The sequence below is a fragment of the Struthio camelus genome, chromosome 7, assembly GCF_040807025.1.
Source record: "Struthio camelus isolate bStrCam1 chromosome 7, bStrCam1.hap1, whole genome shotgun sequence".
Classification (NCBI taxonomy): Eukaryota; Metazoa; Chordata; class Aves; order Struthioniformes; family Struthionidae; genus Struthio; species Struthio camelus.
This window is the reverse complement of record NC_090948.1, coordinates 40,134,966-40,155,691: the sequence shown is the minus strand read 5'-3', so window position 1 is coordinate 40,155,691 and position 20,726 is coordinate 40,134,966. Positions and strand designations below refer to the sequence as shown.

General features: G+C 56.4%; 1 protein-coding gene across 5 annotated transcripts in view; it reads left to right on the top strand.

Moving 5' to 3' along the window:
* Positions 1-1,294: 1,294 nt before the first annotated feature.
* Positions 1,295-20,726, top strand: part of ADAMTS14 (ADAM metallopeptidase with thrombospondin type 1 motif 14) — a 38,507-nt gene continuing 19,075 nt past the window's right edge. For 3 of the 5 annotated variants that reach the window (XM_068950964.1, XM_068950966.1, XM_068950963.1), the window contains exons 1-6: positions 1,295-1,372; positions 1,872-2,272; positions 10,755-10,911; positions 12,829-13,025; positions 17,599-17,682; positions 19,468-19,624. In XM_068950964.1, the coding sequence (XP_068807065.1) occupies positions 1,300-1,372; positions 1,872-2,272; positions 10,755-10,911; positions 12,829-13,025; positions 17,599-17,682; positions 19,468-19,624 (1,069 nt within the window). In that variant the 5' untranslated portion in view covers positions 1,295-1,299. The remainder of the gene's footprint in view (positions 1,373-1,871; positions 2,273-10,754; positions 10,912-12,828; positions 13,026-17,598; positions 17,683-19,467; positions 19,625-20,726) is intronic. The other 2 variants (XM_068950965.1, XM_068950967.1) reach the window with 2 other exon arrangements.

The window sequence follows — 20,726 nt, the reverse complement described above, 5'->3', positions numbered from 1 at the left end:
GCGTCTTTTGCAAGGAAAAGAAGGCCCGAGGGAAGCCCCGTTGCTGCAGCGTGGAGTGTGTTGAACCGCCGTTGGCTTGTCGGGGAGTTACCTGCGCTGCCCTGGGAGCCGCAAAAACAAAAGCAGCGTGAGAAGCGCTCTCCCTGCCCTTGGGAGCGGCTGTTTCCCGCGCTGTGAGCACGTGCTCTCTTCCTTGAACACTCGTATTTCTTTTTGCCCGCGGAGGTTTGCCGCTGAGCCCCGAGAAAAGAGAGACGGGAGCTCCGATAACAGCCGGTGATGTTTGTTTTTCTAAGAGTTTTGTCATATTTATTGGCCTTGGAGAAGGCGTTTTGGCAATTTTTTTTTTTTCTCCCCCTTTGCCTCTCTGCCTGCCTGCCCTACTCGCGTGGAATAGCGATTGGTTGCGCCCGCTGGATTACCTGTCCTCCGCAGGACAGGGCTGAGGAGCGTCGCGAGCCGGCACGGCGCGCGCCTCCCGCTCGCCAAGCCTGGGTGGTTGCCCTTCGGGAAAAGAGCCGGCAATGCCCATCTGAAGGGAGCGTGCAAGCACCGGGGTGCAGAAACAAGGCGCTGCGCCCTGTTTCACCCCCCCCCTTTTTTTTTTTTTTAAGTGGAGGGGAGAAAACTGGGGAGGAAGCCGAATCACCCCGCGTGTTTCTACCCCAGTTGGCCAGGGTGCGTTTCCCGAAAAAAACGACGTGCTCAAAGCGGAGCGAGGAGGGCCCTCGCTGCCGGGCAGGGGGAAGGGGCAGCGCAGGAGGAGGAGGAGGAGGAGGAGAGGGAGGAAGGCTCCTCCTTCCTCCGCGGCCCCCGCCCGGGGCTCGCCTTTGTTCCGGGCCGGGCCGCCTCCCCCGTGCGGGGCCGCAGAACTTTTTTCACCGAAAAGAAAAAAAAAAAAAAAAAGGGAGGAGGGGGCGGGTGGGAAAAAAGAAAGAAAAAGGTGCTAAACATACTCGAAAACTGAAACAACAACAAAATAAAAAAAAAAATCGGAGGAGGAGGCGGCGGCGGGCGGCGAGGAGGGGGGGGGGGGAAGAAATAATTTTTCCGCCCGGCTTCCCCCACCCCTTGGGCGCAGACCCTGCCCCCGGCCCGCCCCGCGCACGGGGGCCGCGGGCGCGCAGCGCAGCGCAGCAGCGGCGGCGGCGGCTGCGGCCCCGGCGGCGGCTCCGGCGGCGGCGGCGGCGGCGGCGGCAGCGGGGGGAGGCGGGGGCCGGGCGCCGCCCGCCCGCCCCGCAGCCCGCCCGCCCCGCAGCCGCCGCGCCGCGCTGCGCCGCGCCGCGCCGCCGGCCCCAAATGGATTATCTGCGGGTGGTGCTCTCCTGCCTCGTCCCCCTGCACGGCTGCCTGGCCGCCGGCGGCGCCCCAGGTAGGCTCCCGCCGCGCCGCTTGAGCTTCTCTTTCTATTAATTATTATTATTTTTTCCCTTTAATTATTATTTTTTTTTTCCTCCCCCCCCCCCACCCTCACCCCTCGGTGGGGTTGTTTTGACAGGTGTACGGCGGCCCGGCCGGTGGGGATGGAGGCCAACGCGCTGCCGTAACCCGCCGGCCGGTCGCAACGGGACGCGCGGGTTTGGAGGGGTAGACGGAGGCCGGGCGCGAAATAGTTTGCATGCTTTGGCGTGAGCGGGCCATGCGAGAGGCACGTCAGGATGAGTTTCTTCTGCTCCGCTTGACGCGTCCCTCTGAAAACGACAGAGCGGACGGGCGCTAAAGCGGGGTCGCGGCGGGAGGCGGGTAGCGTTCGTGGCTTTGGCTGGTTTATCGAATTTAACGAGCCAACCGAGTGGCGGGGGGGGGTTTCCGTGGCTCGCTCTTTGCCCCGGACCCGTAGCGAAGCCCTCTCCGTCTGTGTGTCTCCGCAGAGCTCCTGCTGTCCGGCAAGCTGAGCGAATATGGTGTGATCGTGCCCTTCAGCGCCGATTGCCGCGGCCGCTTCCTCTCGCACGTGGTGTCCGGGAGCTCGGCGGTGGCGGGCCGCGGCCAAGGCGCCTGCCGCCGGGTCGCCCGCAGCGCCGCCGAGGAGTCGCCCCGGCGGCGCGCCGCCGCCAGCCGCTTGCTTTACTTCAACGTCACCGTCTTCGGCGAGGAGCTGCATCTGCGGGTGAGGCCCAACCGGCGCCTGGTGCCGCCCGGCGCCGTGGCCGAATGGCAGGAGGATTTTGAAGTGCTCTTCCGCGAGCCCCTGCGGCAGGAGTGCGTCTTCACGGGCGGCATCTCCGGCATGCCCGGCGCCGCCGTGGCCATCAGCAACTGTGACGGACTGGTAAGCGCGAGGCCGCCCGCCCCACGGTGCTTCGTGCTCGCCACCCTTTGGGTGGTTGTCCTCTAAAGAAACCCCTCCGGCGATGGGCTGGTGGCCCAGGGGAGCCGGGAGATGCTGGTTGCTGGCTTTTTGATGCCCATCTGGCCAGGGGCTCCTTCCAGCTCTCGATTAAACCCTCAGGCCTGTGGCCAGAAATGCGTTTCCTATGTTATGGCCCACCGGGAGAAATTTAACGGGAGATTTTGATGTGTTCGCCCTAGTTGCTTCAGTCACAGGTGCCACTCTTGCATGGAAAGTGCAAAGAGTCTTACCAAGCCGGTATCAGACCGATGCGGGCACGTCCATCCCAGAGCGCTCTGGGGAATATATATCCAACTAGATGTCCTCGTTTACTCCAAGGGGTTAAAAAAATTGCCTGGCCCATGCCAGAGCCGCCTCCTGCCTCGAGGTGGCACGTGGCTGAGACCTTCCCGCAGCCGAACGGTGGGTAAAATGCCCAACATCTAAGAGGGTTACGCGTGCCCGCTTTCTCCTAGCCTCCATCCGTGAAGGGCACCGGCGGGGAGCAGAGGCCGTGCACCCTGCATCCTACCCGTTAGACCTTGCCGCTCTTGAAGGAACCTTTCTGCGTGTTTCCCACTTCTGAAGTGAGGTTCAGTGAGCTTTTGCATCTCCCCAAATCCCTGTTGGCACCTTTTTTTTAAAGACAAGGGCTACGTTGCTGTCTGTCTTGCTTCTCCTAGCATCGGTAAGGCCCTTTCTGTGGAGGACCTCTGCGTTTTTAGTAGTGGCTCCGAGTCTCCTGATTTGTTTAGGGTCAGGAGCAACAGTCAGCAATGGTAACTTACTGCCACAGCAGTAAACTGCTCCGTCCCCTCTTTGTATCCCTGGCATCTGATATGCCCGTGGGTTTCCTACTTTTGATACAGTTTGAAGAATTTCCGATTATTTTGTTACAGCTTTGTATCGTTGCCCTTCTAATTTCCTTTGGGCCAATTTAATCCGCGTTACGCACGATAGCGTTAGCTGTTTCCTCCCGGTATTGTTCACGCTGCTCTTTAGGTGGAGCAAACTTTTCATTTTTTCCCTTTTTTTTTTTTCCCTCACTTCTTTTTTTGTTGTTTTATTTTGGGAGATCCTTAACTATTTTTGGCTGCTGGTGTAAACAGATTGGCATTCCTTTCTTTTTATATATTGCATGGTGTTACTATACATTGTGGTGTTGCATATGTTGCATAGTGTTACTGTACGTACAGAAATGACAGAGCAATACAGATGGAAATATATATTTCACCTACACATAGTAGTCTGTTTTTGCCAACAGCTTTACCAAGAAACCCACAATTTTTAAAGCGCCTTTTTCTGAACCGAGCGAGGCTGTGAAATTGCAGCGAGTCCTCCATGCCGCGGCCTTTGCTGGGGCTGGGAAATTTGGCCACACTTGAAAGTTTTACAGATATTTCCCATAAGCGTAGCGAGCAATTACTAGCGCTGCCTCTAGAACAAACGTGCGTTTTCTAAGCGCGCAGGTTCCACTGCAAAAATAATTTCTACTGACACGCCGAGCGAAAGGCCGCTTTCTCTCCAAATTTGTTAAACCGCTGGCAGATGAATCTGTGCCATCTCTCCCGCGTTTCCTCGTCAAACCGGGAGGAAAACTTGTGTGCCTTCCCGCTGGAGCATCCTGGGGAAGCTGCCGTGGCATCGGAGCCTGATGCTGTCTCAGCTTCTCCTGCCCCGGCTGGGAGGCACCTGGCAGCCCTTGCCCAAAGCCTGGTAGATCCTGCTAGAAAGGGCAGATTCTGCCAAAGCAGAATCCACTCCACCGTTAGATTTTGGGTGTTGTATCCATCTTGAGTAGATTTTCTCTCTTCTTTTCTTTTTTTCCCTCAGGCTTTTCTTGGCTTTAGCTCCAGGTGCTCTGATCTCAGCCCCTTTCGCACCTTCTCAGGTGCGGCTCGTCCTTGTTATCAGCTCTCTCCTTGCATCGAGCACCTTGCCACAACTCATAAACCTGCGCTTGAGGAGGTAGCTTGTAATGCAGATTGCCTTTTGCGTGTGGGTTTGTACAGCTTTAACTGTCTCTCGGCAAAGAGGTAGAGTCACTCTGCGATAAGCATATTTAGGCGATGCACTTGATGCGCTATTTCTAAAATCCAAGCGGTGGGGGACTGTACTGGTGTAAGTCCCATTTAGACCAGCATCTCTTGCTGCAAAAACTGTAGACAGAAGAAATGGGCTGAAATCACCAGTTATCATTATTAATGTTGATGTATTGTCTTGCAGATGTTGGGTGTCTTTATTTATAGCCTTAGTAGGACCAGGGGGAAGAGGGGGAAAAAAGGCTTCTTTTCTACAGCGCGTTTATTGCTCTGTGGCCAACACGTAAGTGCCGTGGCCTCCAGCAGCAACTTCCTATCGTGCGGCCAAGCACGCGTGGAGACTGCAGGCTGGGGAAGAGGTCAGAAGGACTCCTGCTGTTGCGATATGTCTCCCACGGCAGTTAGTTTCTCTCTCCCATAGTTTTCCCTGCTGGCAAAAATTGCCGTAAGGGACCTCTACTTTCCCAGGTGGGGACGGTCGCGACCAGGATGCTTGAAGTAACACTGTTAACGTTGCGTTGGTGGACCCGAACTAACCCGAGCCGGGCAGAGCTGGCTGTAGGTAGCTGGGTTTCCCTTTGCTGTGCGCGTGCCCTGTAACGGCTGTTGACTTTGCTGGAAGTTATCTGTGAACCTCAGAAAGGGATTATGGCTTTCAGGTCTCGGGGTAGCACGCGTGGGAGACGCAGGATCTCTCTTGGCAGCTCATCTCGGGTCGGATGAAGTGTTCTGGGGCGTTGCAGAGGGAGACTGCGTACGCAAAGAGATGGTGCTGCGCATAGACCGAGGCTGGGGTTATAAACGACAGCAGTGGACTGCTTGGGGAAGAGAACTCAAATGAAATCTTTCCTACGTTCAGCCGCGTGAAGAAGTGGCCTGATTTCTTCAGAGGGGCCAAACCCGTGGCACCTTCTGTGTTTCCCACTCGCTGTGGGCACGTGTGCGTGGAAGTCTGGCCTTTTGTTGCGAGCGAGTCCTGTACCGGGGTGGGAAGACACCGTCTTCCGTACCATAAATTCAAAGTGGGTCCGAGCTACCGATTTTCCAAAGGGTAAAGTAGCTCGAGTACGAAACCTCCCCCAGCGGACACATCTCTGCAGGCGTCTGAGCTTCCCTGCTGCTGAAGGGTCCCATCTTTCCCCGCAGTCCTTGGCAGCGTGTGGTCGAGTTTGGGCTGGGATTGCCACGGTTTTCGCGGGAAGAGTAATTCAGAACAGGCTGGAGAGCGGTGGTGGTGGCAGAGCCCTTGCCAGCCTTTTTGTTTCCCCCTCTGCCCTTCCTTGTGTGTCTCCTTTCCTCAGTGTTTTGCTAGCCGCAGAGGTCGCTTGCTGGGGAAATGGGAGAGAGCAGAAGAGCCTGAAAGCCTGGTTTTTGGGTTGAATTCGGGTGGAAACGGAGGAAACGCTTCTTCTGAGGCTGTGCTTTGCTGGAGCGCTCGTTGCGCTGATGAACGCCTGCATCTTCCATCGCTTCCTTGTCCGGCCCGTTCAGGGGACGAAGGGTTTAGGTTGCTCCCCGTTCTCTGCCTGGGGCCGAGCGCGCCTTCCCGAGCGGCGGGCTTGGGGTGAAAGCCCAGCCTCGGCAGCGAGCGGAGGGCTCGCGGGCAGCGTTTCACCCTTGCTGTTTCGAGCGTGAGGCCGTAGCTTTTCTGAAGGACCTGGCAGGCGAAGAACTACCTCTTACGTGCCCCCTGCTTGCTTGCCGCCGCTCGCCGGAGGCGGGATGCGAGACTGCCCTCTCCGAAAGCACCGAGCGGTGGCTGCCCTTCCTGCCTGCCCCGGGAGGAAACAGCCTCCCTAGTCCCGACTATACCCCTGCAATTACCCGTTTAAATGAAGGCAGCCTTTTCCTGCGGGAAAATAGAGCGGGGCAGGCGTTAACTCTGCCCGGGGCAGCCCGTCGGGGCGGTTAGCGACGGCACCTCTGTCGCGCGGCCCCGCTTTCTGGGACGTTTTGTCCAAATTAAGTGTGAGTTGCGTAGGAAAAATACACATTCGACACGCACGCCTGTGTTTCCCCCTGCGCTGAACTGTGTGCTCCCCTGGCTGCGTGTAGCGGGCTTATTAATTTTTCCACGTTTCAGCCGCGCTGGAGCGTGAGAGCTTCCCGAGTCCCTGCGGGAGTCGGCTCTTTCTCGGCCGCTGATGGCAGGGGAGAGCCGAGAGGTTTCTCGGGGGGCTTCCCTGGGCCGAGAGGTCCCGCTTCCCGTGCCGGCGTCGGGAGAGAGAGCTGGAAAAGAGCCCTCGTCCCGCACCAGCCCTCTGCGTGCTGGCAGAAATGAGTTTGGTGTGTTTTTAAAAAAAATAAAAAAATAAAAAATCGGTAACGATATTCCCATCTTGCCAAAGCAGAATTAATTTTACTTGTTGTTAACCCCCCTCCCACCCTTAGCATACCTTCCTCCCCCCCGGTGTTGTGCTGGTTTCTATCTGCAGCCTTGATGGGGGGGGGGGGCCTCAAAACTTGATGGGCTTCTTTTCCCACCTTTGGAAATATCGGTGGGGACAAAAGTGACCCTGCAGATGTTGCTCGCAGGCAGCGGCGCTGCTCGGCAGCAGGATGTGCCCCCCTGTATTCACGCGGGGCCCTCCAGGTGAGGGGGATTGCCCCCCAAGTGAGGTCCTCAGCGTGGCTGCTGGGACGGATTGACCCCCCCCACCTGTACGCGTTGGTGGTGGGATCTCTCTGTGGGCGTCTGGTGGCCCGAGGGTGGGAACGGAGGTTGTCCTTGCGACGTGGTTAATGCCAGGGAGCCACGGGGAGGGGAGCGCGGGGCACGTTTAGCGTGAAGGACAGGATCAACCTCGTGGAAGGACCCTGGGGAACGTGTTTGGGGCCGTTGGGGTGGTGTCTGGCACCTTCCTGCTGCCTCCCTGCAGTTGAGCCTTCCTGAAGCACAACGTGACCCGTTCCTTTTTAAGAACGAGCAGGTTGGTGCATGTCTCGTGCCCCACTTATTTTTTTTGCAAAAGCCAAGGTGACGGCTGTGGTTTCCGTTTCGTTTGCACGTATTGCCGCCCTGTGAGTACAGATTAGGTGTGCCCACGCGCAGCGGCAAGTCCTCGCTCTGAGATGAGCCGCTTGCAAAGTTGTGTTCGGTGCCGACGTGGCCTTTATACCCATCCGTGTCCGCTACAGGTGAAAACGCTCCTCTGCCGCTCGCTAGAGTACTAGTCAGTATTTATTGAGTAATGCTCGAGGCACGGCCGCTCCAGAGGGAAACACGATTTATTCCTGGCTTTTTCCAGCAAGGCAGAAGCACGGTGCTACTGCAAAAGCCGATGAAGAAAACCCGCGCTAGCTGGGGCTCCGGGCGCCTGCGCCGGTTTGTCCCGCCTGCTCGCACCCTGACTTGCGGCGGGCGCTGGCGGGCAGCCGGCTGCAGCCGCTGTCGATCCCACAGTCGATTTGCAGCGGGATTTGAAAAATCCCACAGTCGATTTGCAGCAGGATTTGAAAACCTCACTCAGTGTTTGCGATTCGCCAGGAGGCGATTGCTTACGCCGACGGCGCGTTGCTTCGTGGGCTGGGGAGAGAGCACGGCCGAGGAAGCCTGCCCCGCTTTATTTCTTGCGTCCGAGCTGTGCCGCAGCAGCTGCTCGCTTTTTAAGTTAAGTAAGTGGTGCCCACCACCTTTTGCAGCGTAGTGAAGAGCGACGGCTCAGGTTGGCAGGGGGCTTCCCAGTCTGCACCGTGGAAACGTCTGCGCGGAGTTCCTGGCTTTCAGCCGCTCAGCGCTAACGATGCTCGGCAAATTGTCTGCTGCAAACAATATATCAGGTGGTCTAGGGTGGAAGTTTTCCCTTCTCTGGCTGTTGAAAACCGGCGCTTTAAAATGCAGCATTAAAAATAGTCGATGGAGAACTGAGAAATGGCAAACGAAAGCTGCAAGCGTCAGAGAAAAGCGAGATCCCGGGACGTGTATTTCTTAGACGAATTCTAAATGCAGCTTCGGGGGAAAAACCCGGTGAATTTGGGACGTACGCTGCGGAGGAAAGGCCAGTCGCTTGACAACTGGGCTCCGCTCAGCAATCTCAGTCCGCTCGAGCGATCAGCTCCCAGAGGTGCCGCGGAGCCCTGCAAGAGGGGTCTGTCGCCGGCGGGCCATGGGTGCTGTTCCTCCGCAGGCGCTGAGCGAAGCCAGAGGGGAATTCGGCAACCTGGTGGATAGGCAAGACAAATCGTTCGGAGGCCCCTCTGGGGGTGGGAGCAGCAGACTGCTTTTGCACTTGGTGCTTTGTCCCCGTGCAGACACCGGGGCGGCACTGAAGGAGCTGCCCGTTGCGGTATGAGGAAGAACCGAGTTGGAGCGATGGCGTGCAGGACGCGGCCGCGAGAGCGCGCGGGCCCCGCAAGAGCGTTTTGAGCGGTCTGGTGGCGCGCTTCGTCGCGTTTGGCGTTCCTGAGGCCCACGGAGGTGATGGCCTGGAGCTGGAGGAAGAAGAAGAGAAGAGCATGGAAGAAGGAAGAGACAGAAGGGGGAAGAAGAGTTATGGCTGGCCAGTTGCGGCGGTGCTGTCCCAGTGCTAACGGCGAGATGATGAGAAGGAAGGAGAAAATGGATGGAAAATTCTCCTTGTTGCTATGCCGGTGGTGGGGAATCAAAAAAGCAAGACAGAAGAGTCTTGTCACCATTGCTGAACTCAGTGCGGCGCTTCAATTAATGCCATATCCCTGGGAGCGTGCCAAAGAGAGCAGCTGAAGGTGAGGAGGAGAAAAGAGGTAGAGCGGGGGGACAGAGCAGGGCAAAACTGCGCTGAGGGTCCCTCTGATGTGCCGACAGCCCGTGGAAGACGGGGCTCGAAGGTGCAGCCTGACCGCGTCCTGCGGAAAGCAAGGAACTGAGATACGTGTGGCAAGCAAGCTGATCCTGGCAAAGCTGAGCGTACCTAGGTTCCTAGGCAAGGGAGCAAGAAAGAAAGAAAACCAGCCCAGAACGTGGTTTCCAAAGGAGTTAAGCAGCTAATAAAACTGAAGTGGAGCAGGAAATTTGATGAAGTTTAGCAGAGCCAGGTTGGCGAATGCCACAATGAGTACAACCCGACATGAATGCGAAGGGGATCAAATGACACAGGCGAGCTTGGAAGAGCCCCAGCTTTGACTTGCTGTTTACAAAGTCCAGCTATGCCTCCGTGCCGCTGTGAGAAGCCAGCGCTGCTCCCCGCGATCCTTTTTTAGTTACTAAAAAAACGAAGCCGTTCCAGTAACAGAGCGCTGATGAGTACTCCAGTAGGTACGTCCTGTCAGAGGCTTCGCTGTAAGGACGGACCTATATGTTCTGCCGGCTTTTCCAGGCAGCTATTCAATAATAAGCTAGCAGGGACAGTCCAGGCGCCAAGGGCAGCGGCAGGGAAATGGTTGCGCCTGTGTGCTGGAGGCCAGCAGAGCTGGTGGCAGAGGCCGCGTTGCGTGTAGAGGAGTCTCTTAACTTAAAAAAATAAAAATAAAAAAAATCCTTTACTTTGCCACCGGCTCGGAGATGTTGCGTGTGCAATGAAGGAACCACCAGGTGAAAGCCCGCTGATTTGGGCGGACGCAGTGACGAGCGGGCAACTTGGTTTTACATGGTTATTTCCCGTCGCCTGGTGTCTCTTGCTTGCCCCAGCTCCTCGGCAGCTGGTGCTTCGGGGTACAACTGCTTGAGCTGATTTCCAGGCAGGGCTTTGTGGGAGCTTGGTGTTAATTGGGAGCGGCGAGTAGCCGGGACGACGTTTCCGGTGTTTGCTTGCCATCTCCCATCTCGTTCTTCTTCCCCTTGACTGGGAGGTGTTCAGAGTCATGACTCTTTCCAACCTCGGAAGGGATTCCCCTGCCACGGTTTCCAAGCACGTTATGGGCAACGGTGATTCATTTTTTTTTTTTTTTTCCTTCCTTGTAGTTAATGCCGTCGGTCAAACGACCGATTTCCCTGCTGGTGTGCCCGGCTGTGACTTGGGGGTGGACACTGAGCTCTGGGAGGGCAGCTAGAAAGCCGGGCGGCGGGGGAGCCCATCTCCTCTGACGCGGAGGGCTGGGCAAAACCACCCTTTGCCGATAAGGAGGAAAGGCGATCTGTAGCCGTACGGAGACGTAGTTTGAAATGTGGCCTGGTTGGTTGGTTTTCCCGGCTCTTTTCCCACCCACAGGAGAAATTAAGGGCGATTATACATGAACGTGATGATGAATTCAGCCCACTGCCATCCGCTGATGGTTGGCCTGTAAAGTACAGCTGATTGAAAGGGCAAGGTGGAGCTACGGTAGATGTTGCGGTGGTTGAACGAACCTGTTTTGCCCTGAAACGGAGCACCTACATGTGCTTATCCATATATATCAATATGTATATACTTATTTATATACACCCACACGTTCCCTTTTTTCTGTTCCTCCTTTGTGGACTCCAGGCGGGCCTGATTCGGACGGACAGCAACGAGTTTTTCATCGAACCCCTGGAGAGGGGGCAGCAGGAGAAGGAGGCGCACGGGAGGGCCCACGTGGTGTACCGCAGGTCGGCCATCCGGCAGGACGGCGCGCAGCCCCGCGAGGATCTCCATCCCAGAGGTAGCGCCGGCCGCTTGGCCACGGCTGCGGATCGGGTGCCGGCTTGGAGAGGGGCCGTTCCTTGTCCCCTCTCGTGCGGCTGGGCCTCGGGAGGGCTGGCGCCTCCGGGCGCAGCTGGCGTTCGTGTCGGCACGGGCAGGAATCGCCTGTGAATGTGAAGGTTGTTCAGTCCTATTGCAGGTCTGGTCCTCAGTCTGAAGTCTAGCGCTCCCCAATAATTAGCATTTGTAATAAAGTAGATGATGAGTGTTCACAGGGCCCGCATCGGAAAACTTCATAGGAACGAGAACATCCATGCGAACACCTGTAAGAAGCAGGTTTTGCTGCCGAGTTAGAGAAGTGACTTGCTAAAGGGCAGAAACCTGATGGTCATCCGCCTGCAGCTTTGGTTCCTGACTTCCAGGCTTGTCATCTTAGCGAAACCCTGCAGCAGTCTCTATTTGTCCCACTGCTCTAGAGCTACCGAAGCCCGCTACCTGCACGCGCCATTGCCACCAGTCCTGTCCCCCGTCCGATGAAAAAATCAACTTACCATGACTTGTCCGTTAGCCACTCTTACTGTACTTCAAAGAAAATTTGGTCCTTTTGAACTGCTTCTTGCACGGGGAGGCTTTCTCATGACGTTTGCCCTCAGGCTTGTAGGTCTATCGCTGTGGCTTTAGGCTAGCCATAACTCCCAGTGAGATCATTAGCAGGATCAAAGACGAGAAAATGCTGAGCTGTTGCCGGAAATTTTGGAATTCTTTCGCATTTGGGGAAAATTGGATGAGTCATACGGGTCAAGGCGGGAGAGCACTCCTAGGCATGTGTGGTCAGACCCATGGTGGATTTCGTCACCCTCGGGAAACCGGGGTGAGACGTAGACTCAGGGCTCGTGAGCAAAAGGGTCGGGAAGCGCCGGGCCTGGCCTAGGAGTGGGTGGGAGGACGCGTTCGGCCTCAAAGCGCAGCTCCTCCTACTTGGAGGCAGAGACGGAGGTGCTGCACGGTTCTGTGTTAATCAGCTCTATGTAGTTAAACGAGGTGCTGATTTTTGGTTTGCTTTGTTTTTTTTTTTCTTCCTGGGTGATGCAAGTTCTTCTTTTCAGCAGTGCTCCTCATGCCCGTCTCTGCTTTCCCCGTTCTGGCGCCCGTGCGCGTGTGTTTTCTGCGCTGAGGCAGAAAGCGTGCCCCTTCCATGGCATCGCTCGGCCGCGGGCCGGATTCTGCCCGCCTCAGCAGCCCGCTGACTTCCCTTCTCACCCGCGCGAAGCTGGGCGCGCGGAAGCCCTTGCAGGCTTGGGGGGGTCAAAGCGCTGCGAGGCCGCTCCATCAACGCGCTGCGCTGTGTTTACAGCGAGGCAGAGGCGTTAGCCTGCCGCAGCGTTCGTCGCCCCCCTCTCGCGACGCTGCGATCGCTTCCGTAGCTAAAAGCTGTGATTTTTTTTAAATCTTCCAGGATGTGCTTGTTGCTTGTGAAGTCTCGCTAAGAGAATTGCGGTCGAAAGCCTCAGGGGATGGTGCAGCGGTAGGGAGAGAGAGCAGCGAAGGATGCTCTGACCGCGACTGCCGGCTCTCGAGGAGCAGCCTTGGGCTTTGCACTTCTCCGTCTGCAGCCTCTGCTGCCTAACTGTGTTTTGGAGTGAAGTGCGGAGGACTTTGCTCCAAAAAGGGCTGCGGAGCCCGTGTGCCAGGAGCACCAAGGTGCCCCCGTGCCAGCTTGCTTCGTTTACCTTCGGGGCCAGGTTTGGCCTCTCCATCCCAAGAGAAACGTGTTCATGGCTTCGCATCGCCCCCGCAACTCATGTCGGGGAGCAGGTTTGGGGCTGGTTAATCAGTGGGAGCCGGGTGCGAGCCGGAAGTCGCTGCTCGACCTGGCCTTAGTGGCTCTCTTCCCTCTCTGCTACCCTGTCCTGCTGCTCTCTCCTCCCTTGCTCAGCGCCCCGCTTCCGGGTGGGAGAGCTGCCGAACTCACTGGAGCTGGTGGAGGAGCGGCTCGGCGACGCGGAGCGGAAGCGGCGCCACGCCAAGAGGGACGACTACAACATCGAGGTCCTGCTGGCGGTGGATGATTCGGTCGTGCGCTTCCACGGGAAGGAGCACGTCCAGAACTACGTCCTCACCCTCATGAACATAGTAAGGCTTTCTCGGTTGTTTTTTTTTTTTTTTTTGGGGGGGACGGGACTGTCTTCCCAGAGCGCAGCTTGAAGGATGCTGGTGGGAGCAAGGTACAACCGGGGAGGGACGTCGCTCCCGCACGTGGCGGCGTGTTTGATCGCCCGCGGCGGTCTGGCAGCGTGGACCCGCTCCGAACGTGCGTTCGAGGCAGTTTCCGTGCGCCTGTTAACAGAGAGCAGGTAGGTTTCTTGGGTGAAGGCTCCGGCTCTGGTTTTTTTTCCACGCCGGGGTCGGAAAGGGAGATGGGGAAGACGTGTGCACCCTCTCTCCGATTTGTTTGCATCCCATTTCCCCGTCTTTTATGGATACTTGCCCCCAGTGTCACCTGCGTTCAAGAGCACTTTCTGCTTCTCCTGGGCAAGGTCATCTCCTCCTCATTGCTGAAATCCCAGCAAATCCTGGGAAAGCTGCGTTTTTTGGAGAACAATCCTTTCCACTAATTTATTTTGAAAGGTTCCTGTCTCTGGACAAGGGAGACTTTCAGCGTCTCCTCCGTTGACCAGAAAAGCTGTGGACCTTGAGCTGGAAGATTAGTCAGATGTTTGTGAAAGCTGAGTTTATAGCAAGGACGGAGCTCAAGGCCTTGCTTCTGGCAGTCCTGGATATCCTGCAGCGCCGCCGGGCAGCCCGTTCTCATCCCCCCCCCCCCCCCCCCGCCCCCCGCCGCTTGGCTTCCTTTTCCATTTCCCTTTCATCATCTTTTTAGCAGAGACATGGGGACACGGCGGCTGAAAATCCTGCCCAGCTGGGGTTTACCGACCTCTTGCTCCTCCCAGCAGCTGAGGCTGGAGCAACTCACGACCGCCGCTGGCCTCAGCGGTCGCAAAGGCGATCCTGAATCCGGGTGGCAGGGTTTGGTAGACCGGTGTGGTGGGACTGGCTCAAGCGGCCGCTGCTGACCCTGTTCCTGGCTAGGGGTTTCCCCCGCTTACTCTGCTTCTACCCCAGCTTTGCATTTGAGGGCAGGCGCCCGGCTGAGGAGACATGCGCCAACGCGAGAGCTGAAGCTCGTTCTGGGCAGTTCTGCCCCGCTCGCGGGTGAACGTGCCCTGGACGGGGGCAGCCCTCCGTCCTCCCTCCTGCCGCGGGGAGGATGGAGCGCGGGAGCCGCTCTCCCGGCGGCGGGACGCGGCCCGGGTGGAGGCGGTGCAGCGAGCGCCGGGGCCCGGCGGGCACAAGGTTCGGGCTGTTTCTCCTTTCCAAGAGCATCGTGCTGCAAACGACCCTTGGCTTCGCGGGGCGGGTGAAGCACTGGTGGCTGCGTGTGAAGGCCGGCTGAACCGTTGCTGCCTGGTGGGAAGCTCCTCGAGCCTACGCAGCCGAGCGCAAACCAGTTTTGTTTTTCCAGTGCGCTTTATATTAAAATTGCAGCAAGTCAGGCTTTTCGGCCGGCCAAAGGCGCTGATGGGTTCAGCGGCTCGCCTTTGAGACCTCTGCGTAGCCGGCTCCTACCTGGCGCCGGCTGCATGCGGAGGGCCGCCCGGGGCTGGGAGCCGAGAGCGTATCCGGCCCCGGGCGAGGGGGGGAGACCAGAGCAAGCGTTTTGCATCCGGCTTTGCTTTTCAGCCCCTTGTCATGCAGCTGGGCTCCTCGAGGGCGAATTACCCAACTAAGCCCGCGGAGGCCTGGGAAAACGTGATTGATTGATTGATTTGCCCCGGATCAAAGGGGACGGCGGAGGGGTTGTCCCCTGCTGCACCCCTGCCGGCTCCTGGACCGCGTTGGGAGGGGAGAAGCGGCAGGGAGAGGGAATCCCCCACCGCCCTTGGGACTCGCCACCTCTTCGCCTGGATGTGCGCGTGCGTCCGAGCTCGCTCGCCCTCGAGGGTTTGCAGCCAGCAGGGTTTTTTCCTCTTTCCGCCCGGGGTCCCCGGCTGCGTGGTGCTTCCCTGCCGTTTCGGGGCACGAGGGACACCTCCCGAGTCGGAGGGCTGCCCGGGCTGCGGCTTGCGCGTCGGGCGGCTCCTTTGCAGGGTCCGAGGCGGGCAGGGAGTTGCCGAGACCCCCCCCCCAACGCCATAGATGGTCTTCGAGACATCAACCCCCCCTTCTTTACTTTTAACCTGGGATTAGCTCACGGGGATGTTAAAGCAGCAGAGATCTTCTTTCCGAGGAGTGTGGTTTTCCGCGAGGGGGGTGTCCGCCCTCGGAAGGGGGAGGGAGGGCGAAGGCTTTGCCCCGCCGGGATTTGCGCTTACGCCGTCGCTCTCTGCCTGGGCTTTTCCCTGGGGAAAAGCGTCTGTCCGCGGGAAGCAGCCTCGGTTTTCTGCGCCTCTGAGCAAAGGCCGTCGCCCTCGGCCTCGCGGGGGCCTCGGCTTGCGGCCCGCGAGAGACTTGGGGTTAAAACCGCTTATTTCAGTGAATCCCAAGAGCAACCTTAACTAGGCTCTAGCAACGTCAAGGGTTGGTATAGAAACATGTGGCCCAGCTGGCGAAGCAGGTCTTTAAACCTTTGTTAGGTCCCTTTAGCCGAGCCGTTTCGCTGAGCGGGTGGTTTTGGAGGGATTTTCTTTAAGATCGGGACTCGCTAATGCTTTTTTTTTTTTTTCCCCTCTTTTTTTTTTTTTTTTTTTTGGCTGAAACCAGTTTTGCAGGATCGGGGCCTGTGTTACCTCTTTGCAAAGGTCAGGCCCGCTCAGCGCGGGAGGATTAGTTGTCACGCAGAAAGGTTAATGCCGGTTCTTTACGAGCTTAAAAACGAGGTCTTTTCAAACGGGAGCCCAGCCGATAAATTTTGAGTCTCATAAAGCACTCATGTAGCCTGGAAAATTGGAGCCTTGGAGCCGTGCAACATCTGCGTGAATTGTCACAGCATCCTCGGCTTCGAACAGAAGGGTGGTTTTTTCTTTTTTTTTTTTTTTAAAAGAAAAGGGGAAAAAAAGAGAAAAGCCCCATAAATCTGGCTTATATATGCATAATGTTCATCTGGCCTGGAAAATTATGACATAGTCAAGGAAAATTATTTCTCTCTTGGACAAGTGAAAAAGATTATTTTAATTTAAAAAAAAAAAGGGGGGGGAGTTAGCAGCTCCCAGGTACTGCAGAGCTGTCCTGGCCGTAGCAAGGTCATCAATCTCGAGCTTTTCCTCGTGCTTTGCTGTGGAAGAGCTCTGGAGCACGCGGAGAACAACTTTCTCATACGTGACCCTGTGTTTTTAATAAGCGTGAGGTGGTGAGCGTTCGACCTCAAAACGCGCGCGTCTTCTTCCGTCTTTAGCGCTTAGGAGCAGAACAGGTATTTGAAAAAGAAGTGGGTGTAGCGGCTTCAGTAAGTACAATTTGCTCCTCGTAAGGCAAGTTTAGCGTGCTGGGTAGGTGTGATGGTGCAGCCCCCGAGGCGTCCAGGCGATCTCCCAGAAGGAAACGGGGAGCAGGGGAGGCAAGACCTGAATTTCCAATCTAAAAGCCAGCGAAGAAAAGCCTTTTTTGTTTTTTTTACAGAGGGAGTGGGAGAGAAAAAAAAAAAAAACGCCCTTCTCTGTACTTGCTAGAAATGGAGAAGAAAAAGGTTATAAGTCATATTTTCCTTTGCAAACTGATCTTGAACAGCAGATGTTGATGTAGATCTTATTGACTCACAAGCCCTCCCTGCTCTTTGAGTTATATTGTCTTCTCCCTGGGGTTTCTCCTGGGGTTTCTGAAGCAGTAGGTCAAATTTGACTCACCGGTAGGACTGACTAACCCCCTTGGCTTGATAAGATCACTCACCTCTCCCTCATCAGCCTTTTTTTTTTTTAAAAATTAATTTATTTTTTCCCCACTTTGCAAGGATGTGAGGCTGAGGCGGTTCCTCCCATCCGACCAGTCTGTGCCCCGAAGGGGGCAGTTGCTCACCGCAAGACGCTCCGTGATGGAGGCAGGAACCCGGCCGTCGCCAGCTCCCCGGACGGGAGCGGTGATGTCATTGAACATCTGAGCCCGGGTCCTTGGGAATTTTTGCTTATTCCAAGTGGGGCTGCTTTGGTTTATGGTTTTCAAGCCAAAAAAAAAAAAGAAAGGAAAAAGCTGGGGCAGAGGAGGAGGAGGATGCGATTCTTGCAGCTGGCCTCGCGCGCCGGTGGGAAGCGTGGTAGGAGCGAGCGAGCGTGGGCTCAGGCCCGCTTCGGGGAAGGTTGTTTATTGCCGCGGAGGGCTTGTTTAAACAGGCGCCGCGTCTCCGGGTGGCTGTGTTTGCGCGCGCCTTTAAATATTTAGTTGGTGCTGCCCGACCGGGGGAAGAGGGTCGGCCGCCGCGGGGCGGAAACGGAGGGCGTCTGCTGGCGCCCCGGGAAGGAGGGACGCTTTACTCCTGCGGTCCTGCTGCCAGCTTTACCTCCAAACACCTTTCGTTGGAAGACACGAGGGAGGGTTATTTGACGCCGTTGCGGCTCCCGCGGGGTCGAGCTGGCGGATGGAGGGCTTCCCGGGGATGCTCGTGCGGGAAAGGAGCGCTGGCGGATGGGAAGGTGCTGGGCAGCTCGCTTGGGGCTTGAGAGCTGCCCTCTTCCCGAGCTTATCTTATTTTATTTCCCCCCCCACCCCTCTTCTTCAGGTGGATGAGATTTATCACGACGAGTCCCTGGGCGTCCACATTAACATCGTGCTGGTCAGAATGATCATGGTGGGCTACCGCCAGGTAAATGCGGAGCGCGAGCCCGCGGGGATGCCGGTGGGGCGAAGACCCCAGTCTGCTGGGGGGGGCTTCGCTCGCGCTAAGACGCGGCGAGGAGCGGCCGCTCTCCCGGCCGGCGGTTGCGGTAACGTTGCGGTACGGCGGTTCAACGCCCGTGTCCCGCGAGCGCTCGTTCGCACCCCTCTGCGGAGTACCTGAGCGGGGGTTAGGAATAGGGAAAAACACGGGGGGATGTAGCCCTAGAAGGCTCTGTTGTCTTAGTCTTCAGCAGCGGGGGGAAGACGCGGGCAGGAAAAGCGCGCCAAGGTTTCACGTGGTTTCTCAGCCTGGATTTTTTAATTATTATTATTATTTTTTTAAAGGTTTGAGTGCGGCAGCGCAAAGGGTTTTCTTTAAAACACTGCAGTTTGGTGTACTTTTTGTGGCAAGCCCCTGTCCTACCTGAAACGTTGTAGCAAGAACGTTAACGAGCCCAGTCCCGTATTATCTGTGTGTGGTCCATAAACAAGGCCCGTTAGGTCTTGGACAAACACCTGATTGTTACGTAAATGTGCTTGGCCAGCAGAAAGCGGAGGCATGCTGCAGACCCGGTGACGGTTCTCTGGCCGGAGGCAGACTGCTGGGAGACCGGAAACGTCGTCTCCATCTGAGAAAGCCAGTAGAGCGTCTGGCCTCTTGCCGGCGGGGTTTGTGCTCTGGTCTGGAGGATGATATACGGAGGGGAAGGGATTCAGCTGCAGCGTTACGGCCAGTAACTGAAGGGATGAGAACTTAAGGGCTCTGTTTAGGATGATTTATCCTCCCAAATCCCTGCTCTTGGAGGCAGCTGGTCTGGTTCGCCTAGCTAGGTCGTTGTTTAGGTTCGGAGGATGACGTGGAAGCGCGGAGCAGATGTTTGCATCTACCGTTAACCGCTGTTGGTCTGTGACGCTTCCGGAGGGGTCCTCTCGCGGCCCTGGGCGACAGCGCGGGGCACAGCTTGCGCTGGTTGAGCCTTTGTTCCTGGCCACCGTTGAAGGTGCCACCTGTCTCAGGTGGCGAACAAAACCTTCGGGTTGGTTGGGTTTTTTTTGGCTCCTACCTCGCTCTTTGTAGGAGAAGGGCTCCATGACTCCTGTCTCCGGGCCGCACGAGGTGCGATATTTCTTACCTTTCGTATGACTCCTGCAGTTCAGCAGCTACCTGCTAACCAGGAAAGCATGTGACTCAGGGAATCATCACAAGTGCATTTATATAAATATATATATATAAATATATATATTTTAATTGCAAGTATTTTTTTTTTTTTTTTGCAAAAAGGCTATCCCAGGGAGCTGTGTAGTCAGAGAAAAAAAGATGAAAACCAGGGCGACTGCTCCCCATCAGTCCTGGAGCACCTCTGCCCATTTTCTGCTCGGGTCTCGGTCTCCGCGGGCCAGGTTTTTACGGGGGAGCGTTGCTCCGCTCCTTGTTCAGCGTCAGCAGCTCACAGAGCGAGTTCGTCTCGTAACCTCTCACCGAGGAGCCTGAGTAGGAGCTAGGAATCTAAATCCTCTTTGCTTTCCAGCGTGTCCGGGCTCCTGGGGCGTTTCTGAAGAAAGGACTTTTTGTCATGAGCTCTGGGTCTTGCAGCGTGGAGCAAAACGGCCCTTTTACCAGGAGGGATCTATAAACCAGCAGGGAATTTCAGCAGCTAGAAAACGTGGGGAAAATCCAAACTTTCTGACCTGAATTTTAAAGCCTTTTTCTTAAGATCACCCGATTCTTTTTTTTCCCCCCCCCCCCCCTCTTTTTTCGGTCTCTATGCAGTCAGTCAGCCTGATCGAGCGAGGGAACCCGTCGCGGAGCTTGGAGCAGGTCTGTCGCTGGGCTCATTCCCAGCAGCGCTCCGACCCGGAGCACGCCGAGTACCACGACCACGCCGTGTTCCTCACCAGGCAAGATTTTGGTCCCGCAGGTATGCAAGGTACTGTATTTATCTCGATCAGGTATGTGCAGTTTGCTGGGGGAAAGCCAGCAAGGGGAGAAGACTTCTTGCAGACGCAGTCCGTGTGCCGATGGCCTGATGTTGCTGGCCAGCAGGTCTAGAAAAAAGTTATAAAAATGAGTGGTTTGTTTTTTTTTTTTAAATGTGAAACAGAAGGCAATTAATCCAGGGCATCAACATGAGCTGAGAAAAGATCTGCTTTCTTTAATTCATTAAACCCTTACCTGCCGCTTTGGTGTCATGCACCGATCCTCCTCTAGTCCCAAAGAACAGTTAAAAGCAGTTTAAATTTAGCAGTTAAAACTAAGGATGAAATGCCAAAGGGAGCTTCACAGGGTCAGTCGGTCCCTTCTGCCCACCGGAGGACCTTTAAAGCCTGATTCTTACGTGGATCGGTTTCTTGGCCATCTTAGGGCTGGACACTGGAGCACTCAGTAAATTTTGGGCTGAAAAGGAAGCTTTACTGCAGTCTTCGGTAGCGATGCCCGAAATCTGAGTCAAAGAGTTCAGAAGCCCAGGCGAAAATCAGCGTGGGTACCAATGAATTTGCAGAAGAGGCTTCTGGCGTTTGACTGCTCCGTTAGAGAAACAGATGCTTTGGCGGCCGTACGAGAGCTAACTTCTGCCTCTTTGAACGCGCTCCCGTTCTCCGAGCCTGCTGCCTGGTGGCAGAAAACGCACGAATTTCTAGCATGAGTCATTCCGGGGTGTGTGTGTAGGATGGATGAGAGACGGAGAAGGAATCCTGCCCTCGCCCCCGTTAGCTCCCCAGAAAGGGTCTTTCCTCAGCAGCAAACGCTGCTGGGGTTGATCACAGGAGACACCCGCCTGGGAGTCCTCGTGAGCTGGGCAGCAGAGAGCGGAGCTCACGCCACGCCAGCAGCATCCGCACCGACCCGTCGCCTCCAAGGTCCAGTCACGGGCAGTTCCTCCTCCGGGGAACCTCCTCTGGAGTCGTATGGCAGCGTTGGTGAAATACCAGTTTTTATTTCGTTTTTCTAGACCCTTCCTGGCAAAACGGCTGTGTCCAAAGACCTTGGCGAAAGGACCTTTTTTGGCATGCGGGCGAAAGGAGGTGGCT